The sequence below is a fragment of the Musa acuminata genome, chromosome BXJ3-11 (genome assembly GCF_036884655.1).
Source record: "Musa acuminata AAA Group cultivar baxijiao chromosome BXJ3-11, Cavendish_Baxijiao_AAA, whole genome shotgun sequence".
Lineage (NCBI taxonomy): Eukaryota > Viridiplantae > Streptophyta > Magnoliopsida > Zingiberales > Musaceae > Musa > Musa acuminata.
Genome location: NC_088359.1, coordinates 32,001,987 through 32,029,328, shown reverse-complemented (window position 1 = coordinate 32,029,328; position 27,342 = coordinate 32,001,987). Strand labels below are relative to the sequence as shown.

General features: G+C 39.8%; 4 protein-coding genes across 5 annotated transcripts; all 4 read right to left on the bottom strand.

The window, feature by feature from the left end:
• Positions 1 to 648: 648 nt before the first annotated feature.
• LOC135652156 (ALA-interacting subunit 3-like) lies at positions 649 to 4,725 on the bottom strand. Its single transcript, XM_065172906.1, has 8 exons — positions 4,449 to 4,725; positions 4,071 to 4,129; positions 3,890 to 3,964; positions 3,681 to 3,797; positions 3,433 to 3,503; positions 2,919 to 3,219; positions 1,939 to 2,228; positions 649 to 880 (listed from the first exon to the last, which is right to left on the bottom strand). The coding sequence occupies exons 1-8, from the start codon at positions 4,534 to 4,536 to the stop codon at positions 826 to 828; spliced, it is 1,056 nt and encodes a 351-aa protein (XP_065028978.1). The 5' UTR covers positions 4,537 to 4,725; the 3' UTR covers positions 649 to 825.
• Positions 4,726 to 6,616: 1,891 nt separating this feature from the next.
• LOC103972422 (serine/threonine-protein kinase CTR1) lies at positions 6,617 to 18,758 on the bottom strand. 2 transcript variants are annotated; one of them, XM_009386760.3, is made up of 15 exons: positions 17,854 to 18,758; positions 15,395 to 15,693; positions 15,166 to 15,310; positions 14,834 to 14,949; positions 12,670 to 12,848; positions 11,546 to 11,746; positions 11,377 to 11,417; positions 10,202 to 10,270; positions 9,174 to 9,274; positions 8,988 to 9,072; positions 8,810 to 8,908; positions 8,664 to 8,732; positions 7,932 to 8,063; positions 7,648 to 7,742; positions 6,617 to 7,086 (listed from the first exon to the last, which is right to left on the bottom strand). In XM_009386760.3, exons 1-15 carry the CDS (start codon positions 18,463 to 18,465, stop codon positions 6,990 to 6,992), a joined length of 2,340 nt encoding a protein of 779 aa, XP_009385035.2. In that variant the 5' UTR covers positions 18,466 to 18,758; the 3' UTR covers positions 6,617 to 6,989. The 2 variants fall into 2 exon arrangements, with proteins under 2 accessions (XP_009385035.2, XP_065031488.1); XM_065175416.1 differs by lacking the exon at positions 8,664 to 8,732 and having other exon boundaries at positions 6,749 to 7,086; positions 17,854 to 18,601.
• A 1,664-nt stretch (positions 18,759 to 20,422) lies between these two features.
• On the bottom strand, positions 20,423 to 25,317 carry LOC103972421 (oxygen-dependent coproporphyrinogen-III oxidase, chloroplastic). The gene is made up of 8 exons (XM_009386759.3): positions 24,589 to 25,317; positions 23,584 to 23,659; positions 22,445 to 22,539; positions 21,952 to 22,035; positions 21,226 to 21,313; positions 20,948 to 21,072; positions 20,765 to 20,863; positions 20,423 to 20,682 (listed from the first exon to the last, which is right to left on the bottom strand). Exons 1-8 carry the CDS (start codon positions 25,147 to 25,149, stop codon positions 20,614 to 20,616), a joined length of 1,197 nt encoding a protein of 398 aa, XP_009385034.2. The 5' UTR covers positions 25,150 to 25,317; the 3' UTR covers positions 20,423 to 20,613.
• Positions 25,318 to 26,299: 982 nt separating this feature from the next.
• LOC135653033 (ethylene-responsive transcription factor 11-like) lies at positions 26,300 to 26,857 on the bottom strand. The gene has a single exon (XM_065174444.1). The coding sequence runs from the start codon at positions 26,855 to 26,857 to the stop codon at positions 26,300 to 26,302; it is 558 nt and encodes a 185-aa protein (XP_065030516.1).
• Positions 26,858 to 27,342: the final 485 nt, after the last annotated feature.

Genomic DNA, 27,342 nt, shown 5'->3' with positions numbered 1-27,342 from the left:
AAAAAAGGTATAAGGCGAATTGAAGTTTCAAAGTATTTAGACACACAGAAGGAGGCATAGGAAGAAAAGAGGGAGAAGGTGATTTGAAATTTCTAAGTATTTAGACACGCAAAAGGAGACATAGGAAGAAAAGAGTGAGACGGTACTGACAAAACCGACATAGAAGACCGAGTTAGAGGAGATGAATTTTAGACACAGAAGAAATCATAGGAAGAAAAGAGGGAGAAGGTATTCGAATTGAAGTCGAAGGAGGCATAGGAAGAAAAGAGGGAGAAGGTACCGGCAAAACTGACATAAAACGCCGAGTTAGAGGAGATGAGCGAGGAGGCATCATCAATATAAATACACAAGGAAGTGGAAGAGAAGACGAGATGCCACCTTTGATGCATATCCTCCTCCTCAACAAAACACCCGCTCGATGCATAAAGCTTTGAACAAACAAACCACAGTTATTTTCATGACTAGAACCCTAATCATCCCGTATCACAAAGGAGCACTCTTCTCCTGATGTAAAAAAACTAACCTTCAAAATGTCAGTCGACTCTAAATGAATCGAAAACAGTTGATGTATCAGGCCAATGTTTTCCTTGGCAACCTAATCCACATAAAGATGTTGGAGTTTGGAATTATGATTGTGAAGAACAACTATAGGAGGAATGAGAAGTTCAATAAAACCCTAAGCTAATCATCTAGTCATGTTCGGTTTTTGATAGAATACCATAACATACATAGATGAAACACAAAGCATATATCCGTGTACAACAGTATATTAATTTCTAATACATGCAAAAACTTTATAGTATATTTATACAAGCTTGCAAGCTTTTAGTGCCCAGAAGGATTCCTATTCCATGACAAATATGAAGGATCGCCAAGCTTCCTGCAAGATGGACACAAGTAAATTAGCAAACAACAAATAACCATCATAAATTAACACCATGTTTTGAAGTACAAGAGTCAACAAACCCATCGCTATGGTATACAATACAACATAGTGGCCTATAGATGTGAGCATACATCATTCAACTTGTTAATCTTTTCCATTCTCTTCTTGGTTGCTAGTGTTTAAAGGTTAAAGTTGCAAAGACGAATTTTCAGAAGAATATCTAGTATGATAATAAGAACAGAAAGAACAGCAAATGATCATCTTTGTAACAGATGAAGATAGTACTCTGAAATACAATCAGGGAAAGAACATTAAAAATAGTCTATACATGTTTAGAAGAGTAGAAATTCTAGTGACATCTATACCCAGTGATGCTTGAAAATGTCGTTTCAACCAGTACCAAATATTGGGAATTGTGTATCAAACATGCATACAATGGAACACAGCGAAAATCTCCGGGGGAAACAACTGCATAATGGCTATCTGATGATATTAAGAGAGTTGATAGAGTTTTCAATTACTTTGATGGGGTTTGATGCCCGGTGTATATAGCTCACTATGGTACCGTATTAGATTGTGCCAAGCCATTCTATCAGGAGTAAATACTCAAAAGATGACCAACTTAAGAAAAGTAACACTATTAATATCCAACTCAATACCTGGTGAAGAGGTTGGAAGTTATTTCAAGAAATAGGCACTTCCAAAATGTACATTTACTGAAGTTAATAACTGAAAGCTGAAGACAGTAATGAGCTCATTCATACGATAAATCCTAAGAATGTGAATATTGTTTTCAATTAACAGAAGAAACAATTTAGTATTAAATTCAATCTACAAAATTAATTAATTAACAGCCATCAGCATGTATCCAGAGCAAAATAAAAAGACATGGCAGCCCATGAGCACAAACATAAATTTTAAAAGTCACTCAAGAATTCAGATTTCACAAAGTTAAGATTAGACTTAAAGTTCCAAGACAGCACTGGAATTGTCCGATAGACATTTTTCTTCTAAGATTAGTTTGTCTGATGAAATTCAGTAAAAGAGTGTACCTAGGTTTCACCAAGTATACGACGGTAAAGGCTGTGGCCAAAAAGAAGCATAGCCCTCCAATGGTCAGATATGCTATGCCAAGGAAGTCATTTTTCCCACCAAGCCAGCTTGAGGTGGATAGCACCAATTTTTTCTTGCCATTAAAACTATATGTATTGTAATTGTTCTCCAGTGTCACCATTATAATATCATTTGCTTTAAGATCCTGATTTATTTTCCCATAAAGCTTTCTAAATGTTGGAAGGGCAGCAGTGCGCATCCATACAATGAGATCCTCCTGCTCGTTCAACTGCCCATACAAAAAACATAATAGATCAGTTGTTATTCGGTTGTATGACATTACAAGGGAAACTTCAATGCAACTAGAACAGACCAATATCTAAATCTGTAAAACATGGCATACCATGCGATCAGAAAATCTTTAATCTGGAATGTGAATCGGCCGCAAATAAAAGAAGATGCTTATAGGCAGCTCAAGACTGAGTATGAATGAATTTATAATAAACATATTGTCACTAATCGATTCCAACTGAAGATCCAGAATAAAAATAACAGGAAGTCAGACAATTCAAACTCGAAAAAAGTAAGTAAAAACTTGGTTCAGTTTTATCCAATCAAAAAAATAAATAGAATGGTAAAAATCTGATTGCACCAGTTTTATCCAAGCTCTAGCATCATGGAACACCAAGTCTTATCATCAAGCAATCAAGATAGAGATGGGTCCCTATCAGCTAGCAGAAGGGTATTTCGGAAATAACTAAATTTTGTAATAAAGAATGGTATTAATGAAGAATTCAAACACAAATCATCTGCCCTTCAGGAGTGACAATTGCAAACTTCTTATGACAACGGAAGAGGAATTTAGCAATTTTGATTTAAGTCTCCTTACCATGGGACTATTTCAACCAACACAATCTAAACACACGCTTCAAAAATAAGATGCCAATGAAAAGCATGAAATTATAGAATGGAGTCTCACAGGTTTATTTGAAACTAGGCTTGCACCACCTCGTAAAGTTCCATTTTGAAAATTCTTTGGGTAGACATCTTTTCCAAATTTGTGATCCCTGTCACTCTTCCAAGAAATGCCGTTCTTGTTTACAGACAAATTTTTGTTGCCTAGGGTAAAGTTGTAAGTGTCATTGAACAAACTCCATGCTATAAGACCACAAGGAACAATTGGAGATCCATCTTTTGTGGTCTTTTCAGGATCACATCCGCTAGTCTTATTTGCTTGATCAGCATCCTTCAATTGTGCATCATTTCGGCTCTTCACATACCTAGATTCAGAAATCACTGTCAGCGAAGTTGTAGACAAACTGTTCCCTAGAAATCAAAATTGACTTGTTTTTTTGTGTCAGAATCAGCCATCTTGGATATTTATGCGATATGAAAATTGCATTAAAGAGCAAAAGCAAATGGTGCGAAGATTTATTATGCTAGGAGCACTGAAAAATACCAAGACCAACTTCAGAAGGTTACTAAATGCGTACCTCCTATGGTTCTGATAGAAGTTATCCAGTTGATAGTAGACATAGATAGGCTGATCCATATCTTTTGGTACCTAAGACAAAAGACCAAAAGAAGCCGTGTCAGAAATCTTAAATTAAAAGCTTCTATCGTAAGCAAGTTTTCCATCACCAGGAAACCAAACCTCTTTGCCATAGATCAACAAAAACAAAGTTATAAGCTACTCCCTCATATCTCCACTACATGAATAGTTACTAAGAGGCCTGATTACCGTGAGATTTCTAGTGCAAGTTTTGATGATATCATCATTCTGTATGTATGCAACCTTGTCACCGGTCATGTTTGCTGGTACGCACTCTGTATCATATCGATCCACGATTTCGACAACCTACAAAGAAAAGAGGCATAGTGAGAAACAAACAGGCACACGAGACATCGACATACATAAGAATTCTATGGTATCGACGACATTCAGCATACGTTGTTGGAGGCCATAAGCGCGGCGATACCGATGGGGACAAAGATGACGCCAACAAGTGTGAACACAGAGATCACCTACACGATCCAGCATCAGATTGCTCTGCCTGGTTTCTGTCTCTACAACACCTATCTGGCCATATGCAAAGACAGCATGCAAAGCAGTAAAGAACGTAAAGGTTACCCATTTTGGAGTAAGGATTGGTTTGCAAGCTGGTAGCTCCTGTTGTGTAAACTTGGAATCTGAGTACCCAACGGAAGACAAGCGACTGTATCAGTTTTCAACCGAACATTTGTAGCGCTCTCTATCAAACAAGGATATCACCCATAGGAGAGATCCAGAATCGCAAACTAGAAAGGGGAAAAGGAGAGGACCAAGCAAAACAACCCCCAAGACGGAGCAGAAGGAACAAAAAGAAGATGAAGACGATTTCGATGCCCAAAAACCTAAAACCTCCCCGAACAAGAACAATCTCTACAATAAGGCAACTATCAGAAGCCTAAACAACAACAAATCCATACGGAAACGACGGCAAAAAGAAGATCTCAGAAGTGAGATTACACTTTGGCCGCTTCGAATTCCTCCTGGGAGCCGATCCATCCCCCGATCCGGAGCTCGGACCAGCGGCAGAACCGCTGGAACTATTCATATCAGCACACGAGGAATCGCGCAGCAGGAAGGAAAGGTGGAGTCTTGAGATCGAAGACACGATCAAATCAGCGGAGGCGAATTGATACAAAACCTTTGCGTTTCTTTCGCTTCTTCACAGCAAGTCGCGTAGTCAAAATGGTGGGTTGACCGCGGGGAGAGAGAGAGAGAGAGCGAGAGAGAGAGAGAGACGGGTGATGGGGACGACTCGCAAAAAGAGAGCCAGGGTTTGGTATGGGCCAGCTACAACCTTCCGATTGCTTTAAGATTGGTGAACATCACACAAATCATGGTTTAAGTAATACGCAAGTGAGTCGATCGAGAGCGGCGATCCCCAACAGCAGTGGCGTGTATATAATGGTTGCCATGCGTGTCCCCGGACGGTTGAGATTTTAAGATCTGTGGGTTTAAAGGTGTGACACTGGGAATAGAGCATTTCGAATTCTTGTGAGAAACGGAGCGGATCATGTACAATTAAGTGTGAATTAATTAAATATATATTATCCTATAAAATTAGATTAAAAATTTTAAATAAAAATGTCGTGAAACATCTAGTTTCAATTACTCGAACACCATCGATTTTATCGATGAAAGTATGAAAATGATATATTAAAAAAAATTTGAACATTTCAATAAATTTTAGATGGTGACAGATATCGACGTCGTTGGGTTAAGAATAACTGTTGTGGATGAAGAGGAAGAGTGATGACAAGAGATAAGATGATGATGCAAATCCCGACACTCTATGTGTTGGCGCCGATACAATTGCCGAGCAATGCTGATGTAAATGTAGAGTATCGATATCTACGTCATTGGCTCACATCTCGTCATCGGTCTCCCTCATCATTCACAATAGTCATCCGTGACCCCTAGCGACATCATTATTTGTCATCATCGAAAAGGACATTGAAATTATTTTTTTGTTTATCATTTTCGTACTTTCGTCGATAAAATTAATAATATTAGGATAAATAAAACTAAATATTTTATTTTTATAATTATAAAAAATTTAATATAAATTATAAGGTTAAAGATATTTAAAAGGTCTTATATAATTAGCCTTGCTCGCATTCTAGAAACAAAAACGATAAATTGCAGTTGGAATTAAGAATAATTCAATAATTGGTTCCAAAAAAAAAAAAAGGCGGCGCGGGTTGGGGTTGGGGGGTTTGAATCGACCTTTGAATGTGTGGAAATTTCAGAAAATGTTTTTGACATACATGACTAAATCACCTGCCAACAAAAGAATCAAATAAGGAATTGACTGCTACTTTGTGAATTGACCTGTTTGAAATTTCACAAAATATTTTTGATATCCATGACTAAATAACCTTCCAACAAAAGAATTGGAAAGAAATTATTAGACTCCATATGGAATTCATGACACATTCAAAGGACCATTAAAATAGACAATTCATTGTAGCTAAAATAAAACTTAGCTATTGTTAACTATCGTAACTATTTTGACATGGTAACTTAATTATTATGGATAATCTTCTCCTTAGAAGCTCTTTTAATGTTCCTTAATACTCATTCACGCCTTTCGGAAATCTTAATATCATTATATATTATAATTAAATCGAATAAAGGTCCACAGATTATGGTTGATGCTTTAGCAGTAGCAACATTGATCTGATCTGAAATCTTTTATTAATTGACTAACCGGACACGAATTACTACAAAGAATTCAATGCTATTTTAGATATGGATCAGCGAGCATGTTGATAATTTAAAGAAGATTGTCATTTTTTTACCTATCGATCATTTATCTTTGGCAAATCATCAGAGTTGAGAAGAAACCGCACTTCCTATCTCAACCAACCTCCAATGTTCGGGTCGAAGATTACAGACTGATAAATCATGGCTTTCATTTTTTGGCCAAAACAAAAAGCTTGACTGATGTAGCGAGAATTATCCATCAACGTTTTATGTACACAATCTATATATGTAGAGAACCGATGGGTGGTCTATGAAAAGCTTAGAAGTCAATGGGTTAGCTCCTTGATCGAGCGGTCTCCATATACAAGAACGAATTCATATCAGCATGTTGTTTTTGATCAGATTGAGACGGGTTATCAACCTAATACCAAAATTTATCCTGCCTTTCTATTTTTGCTATTCACAGTGCATACATACACATTACCTTCATAATTTTAAAGAGTAACCTTCTTCTCGGCAGCGTATCTGCTGTTTCATTTTGCAACTCACATGGCTTACTTTACGCATCAAGCTCTACAGGGCATAATGCGACTTGCTAATGATGTGACCACATGGTATAGCATTGTTCATCGAGAGGAACATATTAGCGACGAAACTAAGCACATTATTGCGGCATATTTTACACAAGTGAAAATAATATAAGCTCGGTAGGACTCACGCGATTTACTTGTGGATGGATCGAGAAAAGAATAATAGCATCGCATGCTGGCGGAGGCAGACAGACAGGCAGGCAGGCTATGGGCTGGCCATCTGTTCCAGTGGCACAGGTGGTTTCAGTAGCTTCTTCAACGTATCAACGATGTTCGAAAAGGAAGGCCGCTGTCTTGGATCACTACATGGGAAGAAACAATATGTTACTGCTACTGCTGCAACGACAGAGTAATCCAAGTCACACGGATTACATGTCAAAGGACGAAATAGATAAGGTTCAGCCAGTAGAAGCAAATGTAAATTAAGAAACCTATAAAGCTGCCTACAGATGACCACTTGGAGACTCCAAGAGAATATAACATACCTAAGATATATATAATCATCAATAGTGACTAGTTCCTAGAATTCATGAGAACTTCTAGCCCAAGGTTGAACTTAAACGAGTATCACTCGGATGGTGATACAAATGAGTTCGCAGTATGAAGTTTCATCTGCCACAAACTCAACTCCAACCAACCATAGAACAGCTCGTTGGCGACCTATAGGCAACAAGTTTCTCGGTTTGGAAATCATCATGTCTCTCAAAGAGAAAAAGGCCAACAACTGCACAAGCTGTTATCATAAACTCCAGAAAGATACTACTTTATTTGTGCACCTAGGTGTTGAACCATCTCATCCATTTCAAGAAATGCTATTGATGGATGCTGATTATTGATAAACGTCACAAGAATGATGTACTTACTCAGCCCAGCATGATTCCATGAGAGCTGCTAACACGGGACAAGTATCTTGAGGAATTGCCAGCCTTCTATTCTGAAAGGCAACTGCTCCGACAACCTGCACATATCCCCCGTCAGACCTTCATATCCCATGAACATTCTGTGTGAAACTAAAAAGAATACCACATAAAACAAGTTGTGGAAACTTGTCTAACTTGTGGTGTAAATTTACAAAAAAAAAAAAAAACCATTACTGTAAATAAGCAAAAATAGTTCCTCAAAGAAGAAAAACTACTACAATAACCACCTGCGCAGGGTTAAGCCCACTCCAAGGTTGTTGCATTGTTAATAGCTCCCATAAGATCACCCCGAAGCTGTAAACATCACATTTTTCATTTGATGGTTCTCCACGAAGAAATTCTGGAGCCATCCACTCAGGCTGCAAAACCAAAAGGTAGTATGCTGACTGTACTGATGATACTAGCATGCTGACTGTACTGATAATACCAAAGAATGATGCTACATTTTCACAGTTGCCAATATCGAAAGTCAATTTCTAGAAGATATGCTTTCTGACTCGGTGTATCAAGACTAAATTAGTAAGTCAACATCTTCCATCACAAAAGCTGAAAACAAAATGTATATAGCTCGTACACCAATCCAAAGGTAACTTATTCCTTCTTTGATATTGACTTGCCAATTGACTGCAGCACTGACATTAAATTTCTACAAATTAGGGTATAATGCTAGCAAACTGATTTACCATATGGATCCCCATTAACGTATCATCTCATCCACTTTATCATCCAACATTGGGATGGACCAATACCATAGATACTACGAAGAATGTAATGTCGATTCTTAAAGCAGCAGCCATGTAGAAAACACTAGCCATGAAACAAAAGAGAACATAATGCCATATGAAGCAATATGTATTGGAATTCCTACAGAATTATATGATATATTTCTATCATTCTTATAATACATGTTAATGACTACTTAATAAGTGAGTAGAAGTTAAAGGAAAATGAATGCTTACTGTTCCTGCAACAGATTTTGATGATATGAAAGTATTAGCCTTGAATCTCGATAACCCAAAATCACAAACCTATAGCCAAAAGCTCAACAAAAGCATCACTATCAGTTAAAAATAGGCAAAACAATCAACAAGTGGTCTTAACTTACCTTCACTGACCAATTCTTGTCTACCAAAAGATTAGGAGTCTTCAGATCCCAATGCACAATAGGTGGATTTAGACAATGAAGATAATTGACACCTTTGGCCTGTAATTTACTTACGAATCATGAACTGCAAATCATGGTCAACTTTTTTGCCTTTTAAGTACCAAGCAAAGTAACAAACCACATCAAGGGCCATCCGCAACCGACGCCGCCTGTCCAAAATTTCCCCAGCAGCAGTTCTGTTTATGAGACGGTAAAGACTTCCCCTGTTTTCAAGCATACAATTTTAAAAATTAACACTAAATAATCAGACTTAAGACCGAATTTCTGTTCCTTCTGAATCTTAAGCAATATTACATGGGGATACCTAGGCAGATACTCGGTCACTATTGACAAATATGGTTGTTTTGTGACAGCTCCCATGAATAGTACAACATTTGGATGGCGAACTCGTTTCATTATAGCAACCTGCAGCCCAAAATGATACAAGGGTAGCCACATACATGAGATGATGATCAAGTTGTATGCCACAAAGAAAAAAAAGTATTAAATATGATGGTGTAAAAAATGCATAAATTATGTAAGAAAGGCCTGGTTTGTTTCACCGGGCAAAAGTTGGCCTGCAGGTTAAGAACTTGCAAGCAGCAGCTTCTACTCGATCTTTTTTTCTTTATAGTTCTGTATTTCATCAATTTGCTGTTGTACATTTCTTTTCTTGAAGCTACCCGTCAGTTTTGCAGGGAAGGTACCCTCAGATGCAAATTCTTAGTCAAAATATTCTTCCGGATGTAAGCAAACCTCACCAAGAAATCTTCTAACTGCAGACACACTTCACAGTTTGCAGACTGGGCAAGGAAACAAAGCCAACCTTAGCTGCAAAAGCCATCGAGACTTGACAAGCCATTGACAACCTATCGTAAAGTGACATGATAGACATCCTAGAAACCCTTGCAACCCATTATAACTCTTTGGCTGGGCTGTTATCTACCCTCTATATCACTAGTCTGTTTAATTAAATATTCACCACAACAGTTTCCTATCATAACTAGTTACAGTGAGAAAAAAGAGAGAATAATGGCCAATACTCACCAAATCACTACTACACATGAAGAACTAAATTCATATTAAGTCATGCGTCATCGCCTTTCTTATCTTAATTCTGCTGAATAGTTAAAAACTAAGACAGTTCTCATTTCCAATCCTTGATATGCAACGGCAATTATTAAGCATCAACAAATATTAGATGGTTTTGTGATTTATAGAATGTGCCAAGGCTGCTAAAAGTTATCCAGTATGTCTGTCAATCTATTACTTAACAACGTACTTATACGGTCAATCAAATTAGAGTCGAAGATTATATTATCACTGACAATTTATTCAAATAGTTTGATTTACCTCTCTCAGAAACTCCTTCAACTGATCATCATGAAAGTCTTGATCAGCAAGAACCTTCACTGCAACATCCTGTGTCATGCATTGACAAAAGAGTTCAGTAAACTTGTGGCGTAGTGAGTCTTGATTGCTATATCAGAATATTTCTGTAAAAAAAGATACCATAATAACATAGTTTTTATTTCTAAGGCAACAAGTTTACTTGCTACATTTTTAACTTTTTTTATCTAATTGCTTTTTAGACATGGTAACCACCTAGCTCATACCATGCATTTGAATGAAAAGAATTAAAGTAGCAATGTTGTCGAGCAGCCAGCTACTTATGATTCCAAACTTGCAGAGTTCAAAAGAACTTCTAAGCTACAAATCAGGTGTCCACTTTCAGACTTGAAAAGCAACTTGCCAAGCTACAACAAAAAAGTTAATTGCCATGTACTGACATGTGATTTTTTAACTATCTCATACAAGACCATGATATGCATGTCGCTACGCACATGCCAAGGCAAACTGCACATAACACAATTCCTGAATGCAAAGAAACATTAGGTCCCTAATTTCATAGAAGTACAGGTAAGAACATCACTATTTTGTGCTGGTGGTCCGGCATGATAGATGCCCATAGAGGACAAGAATCGAGTTTGTGCTGGTCAGCATGTCTTGTTAAGCCACCACAATTTTCACACACACTCAGCATGATCAAGATCCTGATACCAATACTATGCCGTCATGGTGCAGAATAACATGGACCAGCAGTTAAACCCATGGAGCATACACATCTATGCAATTTTTTTTTTGTTTCTGGAATGGCATATCAAAGAAAGCACCAGTATCTAAATTGCTTAAACAAGGAAACTTCCGGGCTATAATTGACAAGTTAGTTGTTAAATCAAGTCTAATAACCATATACAAGAAAATTATATATGAAGACGAGTCTAGAGTCTAACATGGGACATGCACTTCATCCTCACAGGTCAACCAATATAAAACTATTTGTCACAGAAAAGACAAAAGGAATTATTTCATCTGACGGTACAGATATATGATCTGAAATCTTAGGCACGGTATGTTTCCCTAAAATGTACCTTCAACATAAAATTTATATTTTGAACATGTATATCAACACACAACTGATATTAACTTGTAGAAACAATGGAACTTCAAAAGGATAGAGTACTTACTGATCCATGCCATTCAGCACGATAAACTGTCCCAAATGAACCTAAAGATAGAAGTTCTTATAAGCTGACCATATCAAGGAAATTATGAAGACTCGTTTAAATCATTTTGGAACAAAAAATACTAAGAAAGAATTAACTTCCAGGACAAGGTATTCAATATAAGAAGTACCAGCTCCAATTCGTTCCTTGATCTCCAACTTGTCCCATGATATCTCAAGCCAATCCATAGCAAGAGAAGGCTCCAGATTCAAGTATTTAGGTACTGTTGGAGGATTCCCCTTCTTCTCACCCTTGCTACCAATTGCCTTTACTTTTAATTGTCTGGAAGCTTCTATTTCAGATGGATCATAACAGTTTCTTGCAATCATACCTGCAACACAAGCCACCTAAAAATCTCCCTATCCATCATATAAGATCCATGTACAGATTATTTTGCAGCTGTAATAATGACTCCCAAGGGAAGTACTGTCCACAAGGAGCAAATGGCTCATACAACCATCTCATGATATGTATGTGAAAATTTCACCACAAGTAATTATACCAAAATAGTCAAGTTGTGTTTACTAGAAATCATTCTGAAGTTAACAAGTATTTTCGGTTATGACTTGGTGCATGCACTCTCAATCTTCACTACCAAAGAAATAACCAACACGTAAACCATATACATACTTTCATTTTGTTTCCGATAGACAGTGTTACAAAAACAAGTTCACAACGAATCTTTATGGATTGAACTTCTGAAAGATTATGATGAGAAGTACCAAACATACGTGAGAAAGTTAATGGTAATGCACGTAAAATTGGTCTAGATGATAATGCCAACAGCTATAGTGATTCATCATCTTATATAAGAGGATTAGCCTAACTACTACTTCCAATCACTTCGTACTAAAAGTATTCTAAGATTTTTTTTTTAACTGATACATATATATTGGTCATGGGCAGTGTGATCCAGCCAACACATCTAGGTTATAATGATCCAAACTACTGCTCAGTATGGTCCAGCCAATGGATCCACGTCTAGGTCATACTGCCAATATATTTATTCCACCTCACAACCATAGTGAAAATTTGTCACTGTTTGTAGTTTTGTTTTAAGAAAAGCAAAAAGTCAACTACATATAATTGCAACACCACAAGGTGCCTAAGGCAAATGATCTGTGCAAAATTTACTGCAAAGATTACCTTAGAAAGAAAAAAAATAAAATAAACTTGTCATGTCTCATTAATGACATTTTTTACTCTTGATAGGTGGAGATAAGGAATAAACTGCAGAATCTGCAAGAAACATACCTGTTTGCTCTTGAACTAGCATCTGATTCCATGTCGTCTCAGAAGTATACAAGTTCTTACAACCAAGCAAATGGGGACCTTGGAACGGGGAGGGCAGAGACGAAAGCAAATTGCCATTGATGGATGAATCTGGATTATAGAATCTTCCTGGTTCACCAACTAAATCTACCACATATTCCCTGTTAAAATATACAATGAGGAAGGAAAGGATGTGAAAAATATCAAGAATTGTCAACTAATATGCAAGTAATGAAAAGATGAAAGTAACAATGGAAATATAAAACTTTTAGCTCGTGACATAACATGCTGAACACAGGACTCACCAAATTTATACAGCAAGCACTCTTTCATCAAATAATAATAATAATAATCTAACCAAACTATGCAGAAAACATGAATCAAGTGTCAGATGACAAGTACCAGCAATTTCAGCCAGTTCTGCCAAAGAAAAATAAAGCAGATAGAAGACCATAGGTTGATTAATGGATGTTCATCAAATACAATGTGTCCTTTCTCTATTCATTTTTGCATGTGTGGTCACTTAAATTAACAACTAAGTGAATGATAGGACATCACACCGGAACTCTGTTGTTCTCTTCAAGATTTGTTTGATGTAAGGAGATACTTTATGTGGAAAATCGCAAAATAACCCTAAGCTTAACAAAATGACCACTCATAAGTTCAAAAAAAAGAATGAACCAACAAAGCCACAAATGAAAATAGTTGACCTAATTGAAGATCTAGGCAATTTTATTAAAAGAACCTATTGACTGCAAAGTGTGGGGCAGTAGTAGAACTTGAGAAAGTTATGACAGTTACCCAGTCATACAGACACTTAGTAGCATTTGGCTCGAACACAAGGACAGAACAATTTGTAACGTATATGTGTTTCAGTTGCAACCAAATTTATACACTCCACATGGAGGGACCCAGCTGGACATCAGCAGGACAACCACAGACCTGCCTATACCTAATCTACAACCCAGCCATGCATACTTATATACATGAATATATACTCTCATACATATAGTTCAGTGGACCTCATACAAATCAACAAAAAAAGAATCTTACCTGTTTCTAGACTCATCTTATTGGAATAGGTAGACATCTTAAGTTGTTGGACGTACTCGACTACTAATCCAGTATTCATCCTTCCTGTGGTTCTAACTCGAGATAGTTCCATCAAGTGCTATTAGACCCAAGTTCTACAAGGCTAGGTCCATGATTTTTTAGGTGCAACATTTGTTCATTGTTTCTGAACTTGTAAAGCTAAAGATGCTAAAAGATGTAAGAGCACCCAAGTGGTTCGACCTAATGTTACCTACCCTCAGATGCACCATTTGAGTCAACCTCAACATAGAGCAGCCTATACAGTGAGGAGTTAAATAGGATCTTCTGAACATCCAATCTGCACATGGTTGCACTATTATTGATCTTGAAAGTATAATGACTCGATCATAGACAAGGTTGTCCTCACCATTTATATATGTATATGTTTCAACTCATGTCACATCAAATTTTATGCTCCCCATAAATTTCAAGGACTTATTGGCGAACCAGGCAGATTTTTTATTAAATCAAGAGCTATCAATAGTGACTAATAAACAATTTTACATAGGGAATTACATGAGTAGCAGGGTTCAGAACTTGCAAAACAGAAATCGTGACTTTAAATCTTGATTATACAAGATAATCTAAAATGATTCATCCAATCACTTGAGTTATTGAGCCATACAACCTAGTTTGACATGTCAGGCCACATTTTAATTAGGTGCACAACTTCACATCAGAAACAAGACTGGCGTGGAATATATACTAGACACTTTTGTATCTTGACCTAAATCCAAAGTTCTTCGATACAAACATTCAACACTTAAATGTGCAAGTCATAGTATCATGGAGCATAAAGCAACTTTAGGCTTATGGAAATTTACCTCGACATTCCTAGATAACAACTTATTAGATTTTCAGCTCTCATTATAAATGGCCTTGAGGAGATGCACGGTTGATACTGCTACGTAAGTCTAAATAAGTATCTTGAGGTTAAAGCAGCATCCAGACTACTAAATAATCTGCAAATCTAAGATGTCTGTCCTTTATAAGGATTTGAAATCAGAGCAGTAATACAAATGAACTCTTGGTAAGGACAGTACAGAAAGACTACCTGAATGACTGTTTGGCATCCTCAACTTTCACTAGGCAAGAAGAAGGATGCACTGAAGAACAGTACTTACAGCCATGAGCTATACGACATGGAATTCCTATGTAATCAGCCAGTTCCTGCATATCAACAGAAACAAAGTCGGTGTATCCAGTATTTGGAAAAAAATTAGAAGCATCTTTTCAATCCATTATCATCATCAGAAATCAAGGGAAACTCCTACTGATAGCATAAGAAAGCTACGATTGAAAAGAGAAAAGAGAAGGGGGTTTGAGTGGGGTGTGTTATTGATTGTTGTGATGTGTGTGTGATATGAAGAAAAGAAAATAGCTTACCTTAAAGAGAATGGCACGATGCCTACAAAGTCCTATAGACAAGTTGCCAATAGGAATGACAACACATTTTTGACGTTTTCTTAGTTCTTTGCTATACGACTTCCACAATCGATGAAGATCACCTTGCTCTGATTTGAATGCACCCCTTCAAACTCCCAAAAGATATATTCAGTTTCAACAGCTAATAGAAAGTTTCCAAGTAGTTGGGCAAAAATTATCATGGACTTACCCCATAAAGCCAGAAACAAGTCCGGCGAGTTTTTCTACAAGCTCTAACTTAGTTTCTGATGCATGGTAAAGCTCCAAAGCTCTGTTTTCGAGCTGTTTAAGGCTAAGATCAGCATACTTATCAACAAGGACAACTTCCATCGAGGACTCACTCGGATCAACTACTTGGAGAGCCGTCAATGAGGGCAACCTTTTACCAACCTCTGGTTCATTGCACATTGCCCATAAGTAAGGATCCATTCCCATAATGTTATAGAATCCATCAACTATCTTATCAGAATAAGACAAGCAACCATTGACCTGCAAAAAATAATAGATAGTAAAATTGTCCTACATAAATAGTCAATAAATTTATGACAGAATTTAGCATTTAAATGGCATGCATTTTACAAAACCATCTCCTCCAGGACACCAGAATAAGGATGAATAAAGTCATAAACTATCCTGTCCAATATTAATACACATGACAAAACTTCGATCACACTTTCGCCTTGCACCATGCTTGTCTAACCCACATAGAGCACATCGACAGGTTACGAATTTATCATAATTTCTTGTTTTGGGATCAAACATCAGCTTAATGATAATCAGACTACTCGTGTTTACTTTCCAATATTTATATGCAATACTTGTGATTTAATGCTGTGTGAATAAGGAAATCAAAAGATATGTAAGAACAAAAAACATCTAAGATCAGGTGACAACTTATCAAAAGAAGTCAATATTTGCAGCATGACAACATTGAGGAGGTGTGCCATTACTGAAAAGGATATAGAAGGAAATATCTAAATTAAATGAAACAGAACTACTGAAGGTAGTTTGGATATCAATGAACTATAAATGTAGTTATTAAGCAAAGCAAGTTACTTATGGTTAACTATTTTAGGAGAGTTAAAGAAAGACCAAAGAAAACTTTAAATAGAATTCTAAAAAGTGACTTGATTACCCCTACTTCTACCATGAGGAGAAATCAAAGGCAGAAAAGGATTCTAGCAATGAACTACAAATAGTTGTGGACTCGGGTTGTTGATGATGTTATTGTCGTATGCTGTATGGCTTGATTTTACCTACTTATTGATACTTTTAATTTTTGTTCCAACTTCTTCATCAGATATTAGCAATGAAACTGATTAATCATATCAGTGCAACACCATCCTATCTTGAATAATTAAAAACCTACTGTGGAAAATGTCTTGTAATCTTTCTAGTTGTTGGGGGTTGTGTGCATGCTAAAGCACAATCTATGCTTAAGAATGGATACGAGGTAATAAATTAGCAGGTAACTTACTGGAATAAGACACTAACATATGAAACTTCAACCTTTTTTTATAGAAATTATAACTAAAACCAAGGGGGAGAATCCCAATTTAGATTGGGATCAGAAAGTCCAACTGTCCAATCCACCTGAACATAGAAGGTAAAAACATACGTACGTGCCTGGACCTTTGGGATTGAAAGACGTATATAAAATCTTTCAAGCATAACTTCGTATGGGTTTCTGCGGAGATTTCAATTTCTCAGAAGCTATCATGTTTATTTAAAAGAACTCGATGAATGAATTTCATAATGTCAGCAGATAATACAGTCCATTCAAGTGGACTAGATCCTGTTTACTCTTTGGAATTTTGGATTGTCACGAAAAGATAAAATGAGAACTAATTAACAACACATATTAAAGGTTTAATCAAAAAATGAAGTAATAAAACACAATAAAAAAGCCTGAACCCAAAATGCATTCAAAAACCTGTCTCAGATCTCCTTTGAGCAAAGAGCCAGATCTATCTGGCAAAACATCATTATAATAAAAAAGTATATGCAAAAAGAACATAAACAGATGCCCAAAGCACATGGACGATGATTACAGAGCTCCAATAGGAGTTCTCCTTCAAACTGTAAGCCTTAAACAAACCAAACAAGAAACTAAAAGAGGGTCTACATTGACTTGTCATAAGAATCCAAGTTGAACTAGCCATAGCTACAAACATAATACATTTCTGGTTTTACTCATCAGAGGAAGTGAGGAACAAATGATTTAACAGCAACGATTTGCAAATTTAGGCATGTATCAGGTTTAAATAACAACATGTGAAATTGATCTCAGCAATTCACTTTATCTAATCAGTTTGAAATAGACGATATAAAAAGGACACGATCAGATAATTAATTATGCAAGAATATAGACACACAAATGAGAACTCTTTTTTTTTCTTTTTTTTTTTGTTTTGCGGGGTGGGAGGCGGGTGGTTGTAGAAGGGTTAAATGTTTAAGCGTTCCCCACTCGCACATCTATAGATAGAAAGCCTAAAGTCGTCTTCCTCAACAAAAAAGCAAAAGGACTAAAAGCCAGTAAAGAAGATTTAATTGCCATGTTCTGGTAATCCTCAACAAGAACCTGCACGACAAAGCCAGATCTGGTGATCAAGCTATTAGAAACCAAGTCATTAAGGAGGAAAACGTTACCCATAGTCGATACGACACCGTCTCCGAATCGGCCGAGACACCGCAAATCTCCTGAGAGTTTTCCAGCAGGAGGAGCGGCTGTCCGGCCAAGAACGCCTGCGACGTCAACCTGGTTGCCAGCGACGACTGCAGATAATAGCTCTCCCGCGCCCTCTGCGCCCAATTCCGATCAGCCGACTCATCCCTCAGATCCATGCCGCCGTCCACTGCCGCCAACAGACTGCCGCTCCCCTCCACGGTGGCAGTCGTCCCGGAGAGCACGTTCCCGTCCACCGTGAACAAGCTGCCGCCGAAGCTGCTGCTCCCGCCGCCGCTGGACAGCCGCTGCAACGGAATCAGGAAGCGGTCCTGGTCGCCGAACATTTCCGCCGGGGGCATCACACCGCCCCCCCGGGGTCCGACCAAGGGCCGGCGCTCCTCATCGAGGCCGGACCTCGGGCGAGTGCTCAAGAACCGGTTCCCGGGTTTCCAAGCGGCCGCTGGTGCCCGATCGCTCGACTCCACGAGCTTCTTCGGCGACGGGGGCGGGTGGCTCTCGTGATCAAAAGAAGGCGGGGGGTAGTTGGAGGAGGATGTGGGATGCCGAGGGAGGAGAGGCCGCCGATGGGGCATTCTCACGGACCGCCTCACGGGGATCACGAGCGCAGGGTCGCGGCATCTTTCGCTGTCTCCAGCACTCGATAAAACCCTCCCTCCCCAATCCGAAATCACAAAAAGAGAAGCGATAAAGCAAGTTCACAGCAGTAGTAGTACGTACGCGTATACGTACACAAATATAGGAGGAAGAAGGCAGAGGAGGCGCAGGCGGTCGCGGGACTCCGGTCTCCGGGTGGGGGCGAGGAGGAGTTCCTTAAGGCGACGACGAAGGCGGTGGGGGCGCGGAGAACACGAAAATAAATAATTAACCGCCGCGGCGCTAACGTGCGCACAGTTTCGCACGTGGGAACGTTGCTCCGTTACGGTCCACGTAGCGGTAAAGGGCCGCCACGGTTGAACACGTTAGAGGATGTCAGCGGCGGGCCCCCGCTTTCGAAGCTGGCCCCATCTGGCTTTCCTGCCGCGTCACCCCTGAATCGTTCGCGCTCCGCTCCCTTGGACGGGAAGAGGTGTTGTTGGCTACTATTCACATCGAGCGCTTCCTTCGGAGGCAGCGGGCGTAGTAAATGTAGCGAGTTCCGAGATGCAAGCATCCGTGGGAGTTAGGACCCTCGTGAATGCATGTGAAGGGAGGTGACGGCGGTGGCCGCTTTCGGGGAGCTCCTCGTTGTCCGAAACCCCTATGGCAGAATCTAGTCGCCCCTCACCACCGCCAAGATCTGGGCATATCCTTGTGTTGATCCGATGACACCGCTAAAGAAACTCTGTTACTGTTAAGACCGTGAGGTCATGGAGCTGGACAGTTTCTTCTTCCTCGGGGCATCCCCGAGGGGATAAAGATCTGCTGCAAACCATGTAGACATGAGAATGAGGTGAGCACAGCCTCCACCGGTGACATCGCGTAGCGTACATCATTTCAAGCCTTTTTTCTTCGAAATGGAATGCATCTCTGTAAAGTAGACAGCAGATAAAAGAGTATACAGGTTTAGTGTTAGAAGATGGAAAGGGTAGACACTGAAAGAGGCTTTTAGGCTTTCCGCTTATAGAGACAAATGCAACTGTTGTGCACAAAGGGAACATTTCTGTGGTAGCTTGGAGATCAAGCCAGTGGAAAGTATAAGATAATAACAACAGCATTAAACAAGATGGACATGTTTGCAAGCACCTGTTGAAAGAAATGAATGGTACAAGACCCTATCCTACTCAAAGAGAGGAGTGAGCTAAGACAAGAATAAGAAAGTGGAGGACAAGTTATGTGTGAGCTAAAGCTGAGTATTTTGTGTCATAAATGAGTGGAATATGTAGGTTTCTGTATAAAGAAGTAGCTAGTGATTCTAATGGTCAGTGAGCTGCACATTAGATGAGACAAAGTGGTGGGGGCTTCTTCATCTCCACTAATGGAGTTTGTGATGGACAAACAACTAATGGTGACTTTTCTTTGAAGGGCCATTGTCCATCTACAAGGTCATCATCAGGTTCCCTGGTTTCTATTTTCTTTTCTTTTTATTTTTGTGAAGGAAAGGGTCAATGTGTTGGATCAAGTTCAAGTGGCTTCTGAAAGAGTCAAGCACTCTCTTGGAAGCCTATAGAGCCACAACTTTGTGATGCTGAACCACAAGAAAGAGCATGGGATCATGGAGGTTTATGGTGTTAGGGAACAGGATCTCTGGAAGCACATTTATCCTGCTGGAATGAGGGTGTATAGCTTACCCCCAAAATAAGACATTAATTAATCTTTGAAACTGCATCACCAAGTGACAACCATATTATCATGGGTTGCTAATGTTCCACACTGGCATAAACCTTTCTATTGGTTAGATATAATCATTTGATCTTGAACTCTGTCTCTGATCTATATCTAGTGTCTATATTTTTCACTGATTTGAAGTGCAATTTCTTGTTTCTTTTCCAAGGAATCCGCCCGGTTTGTAATCAAAGATTCCAGACATTCATATCCAACACCATCCCAACATAATCACCAACACTGATTCCAAAATAACTCATTTGTGAATATTATCCGACATAACCTGATTGAACTTATTCAACAATTCAGATCATAACTTTCACCTATCATAACTGCACCCAAAAAATTGGACCAGGAACTTTGTATTATCACTGTAGAACAGGAAGGCTAAGAGTGCTCACTTAGCCATTTGGCTGAGACTAAATCCATTCCTTTGGATTGATGCATGCATCTAAGAGTTTCCATTCTTCGCTTCCTTCTTCTGGTTTCTGTGGCAAAGTTCATTCCATTCGTTAGTTTGTGCATGCGCATGGCATGGAGATGGAAAGAAAGGGGAGTTGATTAGCATACATGATCGTATTCCCACCGAGCAGTCAACGGAAGGGAAACAAGAATACTTTCAATTCGTCCACCCGTCTTCAGTCCAAATGTTGTACCACGATCATAAACCTTCAGAATGGACACATCGCAACTAATGTTCAGTCCGATACAGACTCCTAGACTGCAAATGCATGTTATTTTCTCTTTGCTTACCAGATTGAATTCCACATAACGTCCCCTTCTTAACTGTTGCCATGCCTTATGCTGCTCGGTAAAAGGTGTGTCTTTCCTTCGCTCTATAATAGGTACGTATGCTCGAACAACAGACCTTGCACACTCTGAAAAAGACATTAAATAAAGTTAGCACAATTGCTGAATAGTTCTAAAATATATTTCATGTGTCTTTCCCTCGCTCTACATGAGCGGATACAGACAAAATGATGCATATAGTTATCACTATTGGTTACATGAGAGTTTATGTGCAGGATTACCAGTAGAGAAAGCCAGAAGCATCTCCTGATCATAGTCATTAAGATCATCAAAAAATATGCCACCAAGCCCACGCCTTTCACCACGGTGCTGCAGAAAACATCAAATGATAAAGGAAGAAGAAATTAAATTTAGAAAACTTTTTTTATTTTTGCATCGAATGTGAGCAGAAAACAGATGCTGTGACCTAACTAACTCATTTTCCACAACGAAGAAAAAGCTAGAGAAGAACTTTCTAAAAGAAAAGCTACACAAGAATGAAATCAACTTTCTAAGGATACATGCACCTAGGGTTGGCATTAGGCATGACTTATGTCACATGCCATGTTAAATTGTGTCACACACTGCTGGCTCGTGAGGTTCACATGCCCATGCATGTTCATTGCTAGCCTTGTGCATGCCATGTGGCATGCAGCAGCATCACAAAAATATTTAAATGAATAAATTCATAATCATCAGATATTCACTGTCAACTATCTATACATCATGCGGCTGGCAAACAGCAATTAAGCATCACATTTCTAAAGCATAAGACAAGTAGGATAATATCTTAAAAACATAATTCCCACTTATAACCATCAGACCTAGGCCTACATAGAACAAAAGCTTGCTAAATAAAGCTGATCTCTCCAAATTTTCACCAAAATGGTCCCAAACAGTACCATTAGTAACTAAAACAAAATAGGAACTCACTTAACAAAAGAAAAGAAAAACATCGGAAGATGTACCTTTATGAAGAAATAATCATCACACCATTTCTTGAATCTGGGATAGAAACTTGGATCAAATTTGTCACATGCTTCCTTTTGGACCTAAAAAGACACAAGCTAAAATCATAAAATGTTGAACTCACATAAGACAATTTGAAGTCAGATGGTACAGATGCATATAATTTAGAGGATGCTGAAATGACGAAATCTAGTAAACCAGACAGGTTGCTGGACCAAAACAATACATTACACACAAAACAGAAGTGAGAAGTAGAAAAACTGAAAAATTTAAGTAATCAGCTTATTAACTGAAAGATGAGCAAAAGTATGTCTTCACTCTGTCCACTTCCAAAATTTTACAAAACAATATATATAGCTAAAAAAGAGGCAATACGTTGGTGAAACCATTTCTTTACTTTTCTGCTAATCATATTGCAATTTCTGATGTAAATGATCAATATAATCCAAAATTATAATGATAGACATCGGGTAATTTAAAGTTTAAACATACCCTATGGAAATGTTTTACATCCTCCTCAAAGATATAAGCCGGAGTGAAATCTGTGCCACCACCAAACCACCATTGCCTAGGTGCTCCAGGGGCATCTGCAGACAAATACAAGTATTAGATAATAAAAAACACTATATGTATTCATTAATGTCATGTTTTATAAATTGTGGCAGAGAACTAAGATGAAATCGATTATAAAGAAAACAATGTTACATATTCCTCTTTAAGATGATATGATGAAAGAGCATTAAGGTCCACTTGTTGATGCAAAGTTGAAAACAACATTTGCATTAATTTGCTTTTAAAACCTAATGAGAACAAGCCATGCTAACAACTAAGTCTCCATGAGTCATGATGATCATGATAATCACAAACTCATCAACAAATGCTACAACGTGCACCTTACTTCTTAAAATACAACAAAATGACATTTGCCCAACAAAGATAGGGAAATAGTCCTCCTTCTTGCAATCAGAAGTCTCTTTTTTTTGTTTAGATATTTTTGGAAACAATTAGTAAAGAATTGAACCAATTACCTTATAAGATATGTCTACGAGTTAAACATGGTCTGATACATTGATGCATTACATCAAGTCATCAAGCATGACCACTTTGCAGAAAATCCTATAATACTTGCTAAATTAGTTCTTTCTCACACATTTGAGGAAACAAAATTGAGCATGAGGCATAAAAAGACCCTCTTATGTAGATAGACACGGTGCTGGTATCGTGAGATAAAGAACTGAAAAGATTGAAATGTTAAAGGAAAGTCAAATTACAAAAAGTTGAGGATGCCTTAGTAAATTGAATTAGTTTCATAAGAAGCAAAATGACTATGATGAATGGGAAAAATGAAAACTAAATCAGTTTCACAGGAAATACAATTCACCTTGACTAAAGTGACCTACTGTTATATCATCTTAGAGCATGCCTACTGTTAGGTATGCAGATTTAAGCTCATAGACATTCCTTTACCAGAACTAAAAGACATCATTGGAGCTTCTCGTTCAAAGCATAACAAGCTATCGTACATGAGAAAAACATTTCTAAATAAATAACATTCAACTGCACAGTTGGAATCATCATGAATCCTTTATAATTGTTCACAACAGAGAAAAAAAAAACTCTGCAATAGGTACCTTTTGTTGCATCAGTTTCAAAGTATCGATAGTTGAAATGCAATGTTGGGGCAAATGGATTCTTTGGATGCAAAACCTACAAAACAAGAACCAATCTGCTTAGGCTAGTCGACAAACAATCATCTGTATATTTACTTGGATGATGCAACAGCCTAATCAAATAATAGATTTTGTGCCAACTCTTGAAATTCTCCAAGAAGAGATGAGTTGGTTCTCTATAAGACAGAGAAAATTATCTGTCTGGAATTAATGATGTATTTAGAAGGTATAATACATATGGTTTTAAGTTAAAAGCATTTGGTAGCAGAAAAAGATCAAGTCGAAGACCTTAGACATCAGAAAATTTTAGGTGACAGAAAATGGCACAAGAAATAGAGATCAAATATAGTGCCACTCAGAAGAGCCATGATAGTCTTCCTAATGCAAAGTGTAGCTTATACAGAATTAAAATGCCAAAAAAGTCATTAGAGGGATGAATTATCCATACTCAGAAACACTTAAAAGCCACAAACAATTATTTTGGTGACTTCTAGGCACTTGGGACCGTGCACTTTTTCTACAGTCTAACCCCCTCAACAAGACTGTGGTACATATACCAAAATCGAATTATGACTCACTGAAGGATCTAGTATTTCCCCTGAAGTGTAATCCATTCGTGGATCAGACCACCAAATACTTCTCTAATTCAATGTCAGATTTTTTTTTTTTCCCGTGTCGATACCGGGAAGTATAAGAAAGGAGAGTAGGGGTATCTTTGTTAAATAAAATTTGTTAACGCATTCTTATTCAGACATTCTTAAGTCTAGCTCTTATAATCCCTATGAAAGAAATCCAATACTCTATCCCAAAAACGAACCCAATGATCTAAAGCTCAGAGCTTTAAGTTCTTGCATAAATTGCTTCTTTAACAACTAGAGTCCTAATTCTCAACATCGTCACGCCAGTCACTTTCATTCGAACCAACCAAGCAAAAGAATGTAGCTCAACGAGATTTCCAACACATACCGAACTGATCCCAGCAGCGAAGAACGGCACAGGTCCAGCCTTGACCGAAGAATTCCCATTACCAGATACAGCATCTCCCTTGGCAGCCCGGTAGGCCTCCGGCGGCATAACACCATACACCACGGACACATTAACCCCGGCCTTCTCCCACACCCCTCCGTCCTGCAGCACCCGGCTGATCCCACCGCCTCCTCCCGGCCGCGACCAAACATCCTCCTTGAACTTCCCGCCGCCATCGGCCGCCTCAATAGCGGCGCACACCTCGTCCTGGACCTCCCGTATCATCCGCTCGAAGCGGGCGCGGACGGAGGCAGAGGCAGCGCCGTGGTGGCCATCGGCGGCGCGGAGGAAGGTCTCCGGCCGCTCCTCCTCGGGCGTCTCCTTCTCGATGGCGACGGCCGCGCGGACGGCGACGAGGCGGGGGGTTCGGGGGCGGGAAGGTGCGACGGTAGCACGGCGGAGGGGGAGGAGGGAGGGGCGTCTGAGGGTACGCTGGGAGGAGGAGGAGGAACGCGATGGGGCGAAGAGGACGAGAGACGCGGCGGCGGCGGCAGCAGGCATTGCTGTCGAGAGATGGAGACGGAATGAGAATGGAGAATTAAGGAGAAGGGGCGAGACGGTTATAAGGAGTTCCGGGCACCGCCGGCGGCCCCTGGTTTAGGAGGTGGGGGTGGTGATGGTATGCCGTGGAATGGATGCGCGTGTTATTTATTCCGGATAAGAAGATGGATGTGATTACCGCTTCCCGATTGGAGGAGAATCGGGTACTCCAGCGTTTCCCTTATCCCATATGAAACGGTGAGTTTACTGCATCGATTCGAACCAAGTCGAAGACACACATAAACCAGTGGTATTTGTCCCTAATAAGAACAGGAAAAGATAAGTTAGGACCTGTGACTGATGGACTTAAAATAAGATCATTTACACTCATCGATCGAAAGAACAAATCTTGAATTGACTAATAATGGGTGGAGTCGGGGCTGCTGAATCTGTGGGCATTGGCCCCCAGTAAAAGGGTTGACTATGGGAAGCTTCATTCTAAGTTAGACTAAGTAATTGGATTTAGAGATAATTATATATTTATCTCTGATAGTTAATTAGGATTGGTATTTCGATCTCTATTAATCCATCGCCCGCTGCAGCTGTCGATCTGCTCACCGATTCGCTTGCACACCCGTTTGCCCACCGCATCTGCTCGATAATTGCTCATCCGTCATTCTCTACCGATCGATTCACACCAGCACGAATCGCAAAGCACATCCAGCGATGCGATCGCGATCCACCGACACATTGGCTCTTACATGGCGTAGAATGTAACGGATGGCCCACCAGGACGCGCAATAGTAGTTACTTGTCGTGTTTCCGTGTGCCCAAACCGGCGACTTAGTCGTGTCCGACGGCGTTTCTTGGGTCGATGCATATAATCTTAATTATTACCTCAAAAATCAATATATTAATTAATCACTTGGCAAGGAAAAGGGGAGAAAAAAATAATAAATTTTGGCCAAACAATAATTTAATTCAATTTAATTTAATAACAATGAGTTCCATCTCTGAGATGGCTTTTACTTTTTCTCGGTGCCAGAAAAAAAAAGAAAAATGATAGATACAGCTTGTCAAACGTAAGCTGAAAATTTTGTATGTGGTTGAGGTCGACGTCGGCAAATTTTGTGATCCAAATCTCTCGACATCGGCAACGCTGGCGTTTGGATCAGGCGACCTCGGGCGGAGGCGGAAGGTTGAGGTCGACGTCGAAGGGAAGCCTCGTCGGCGGCGCCGCCGGCGAGAGAGAGTAATCCATGGCGAAGGAACAACCCCCCATCCCGACGCCCATGAACCCGGTCAAGGCCACTGCCCGATCCATGGCGACCGGGCTGCGCGGCAGGGAGGAGCGGGCGGACGCGTGGCCCAGCTCGAGATCGAGCGGCGTGAGGACTGCTGCGGCTGCGGTGGCCTTCGAGGAAGGGGTGGACGACTCGACGGTGCCGCTGCTGCTGGTGGGGCTGAAGGGGTTGGCGAGGGCGTGGGGAGGACCGGGGCAGGGGAAGTTGGTCTTGGCACTGAGGCCGCGGAACCGGAGGGCAGCGGCGTCGTAGGCGCGTGCCGCCTCCTCGGCGCTGGCGAAGGTGCCGAGCCAAACGCGGGTCTTCTTTACTGGGTCGCGGATCTCCGCCGCGTACCGCCCCCACGGCCGCTTCCTCACGCCCCGGAACCGCGCCTCCTTAAGCTCCCTCTCTGCCTCGCCGCCCTTCGCTGCCCTCGGAGCCATCGCAATTTCCCCACCAAGGATTCAGCTTCGAAGCAAGGCGAACGAGAGAGAGAGGCAGCCTTGAGGTGGAAGGGGAGACTTGGATGAGGTTATATAGGGAGAGAGACCGAGAGCGCGGAAAGATAACGGAAAAGGAGAGAGCGGCGGCTTGACCGAGCTTGGAGGCCGCCTTGGGAGAGGCAGTGCCTGACACGCACAAAAACGAAAACCAAAATAGAGCTATCACGTCGCCATAAAAGCTTTTGGTTTATTGGATTTTGGGGGGGAATCGATTTAGCCGAGAAACAGAGAACGACATCCTAATCATCGTTAAATGCAATCGTCCGGTCAACTCTGATCATAAGTGGCCAAGCGCGTGCGGTCGATGGGGGACACGGTCAACGCGACACGTGGGTTACGCCAGACCAGTGGCGGCGCTCTCTTTCCCGCGTCTTCCAACGAGAATGACGGCAAATAACGTCCGTCAAATGCTTCATAGACAAAGG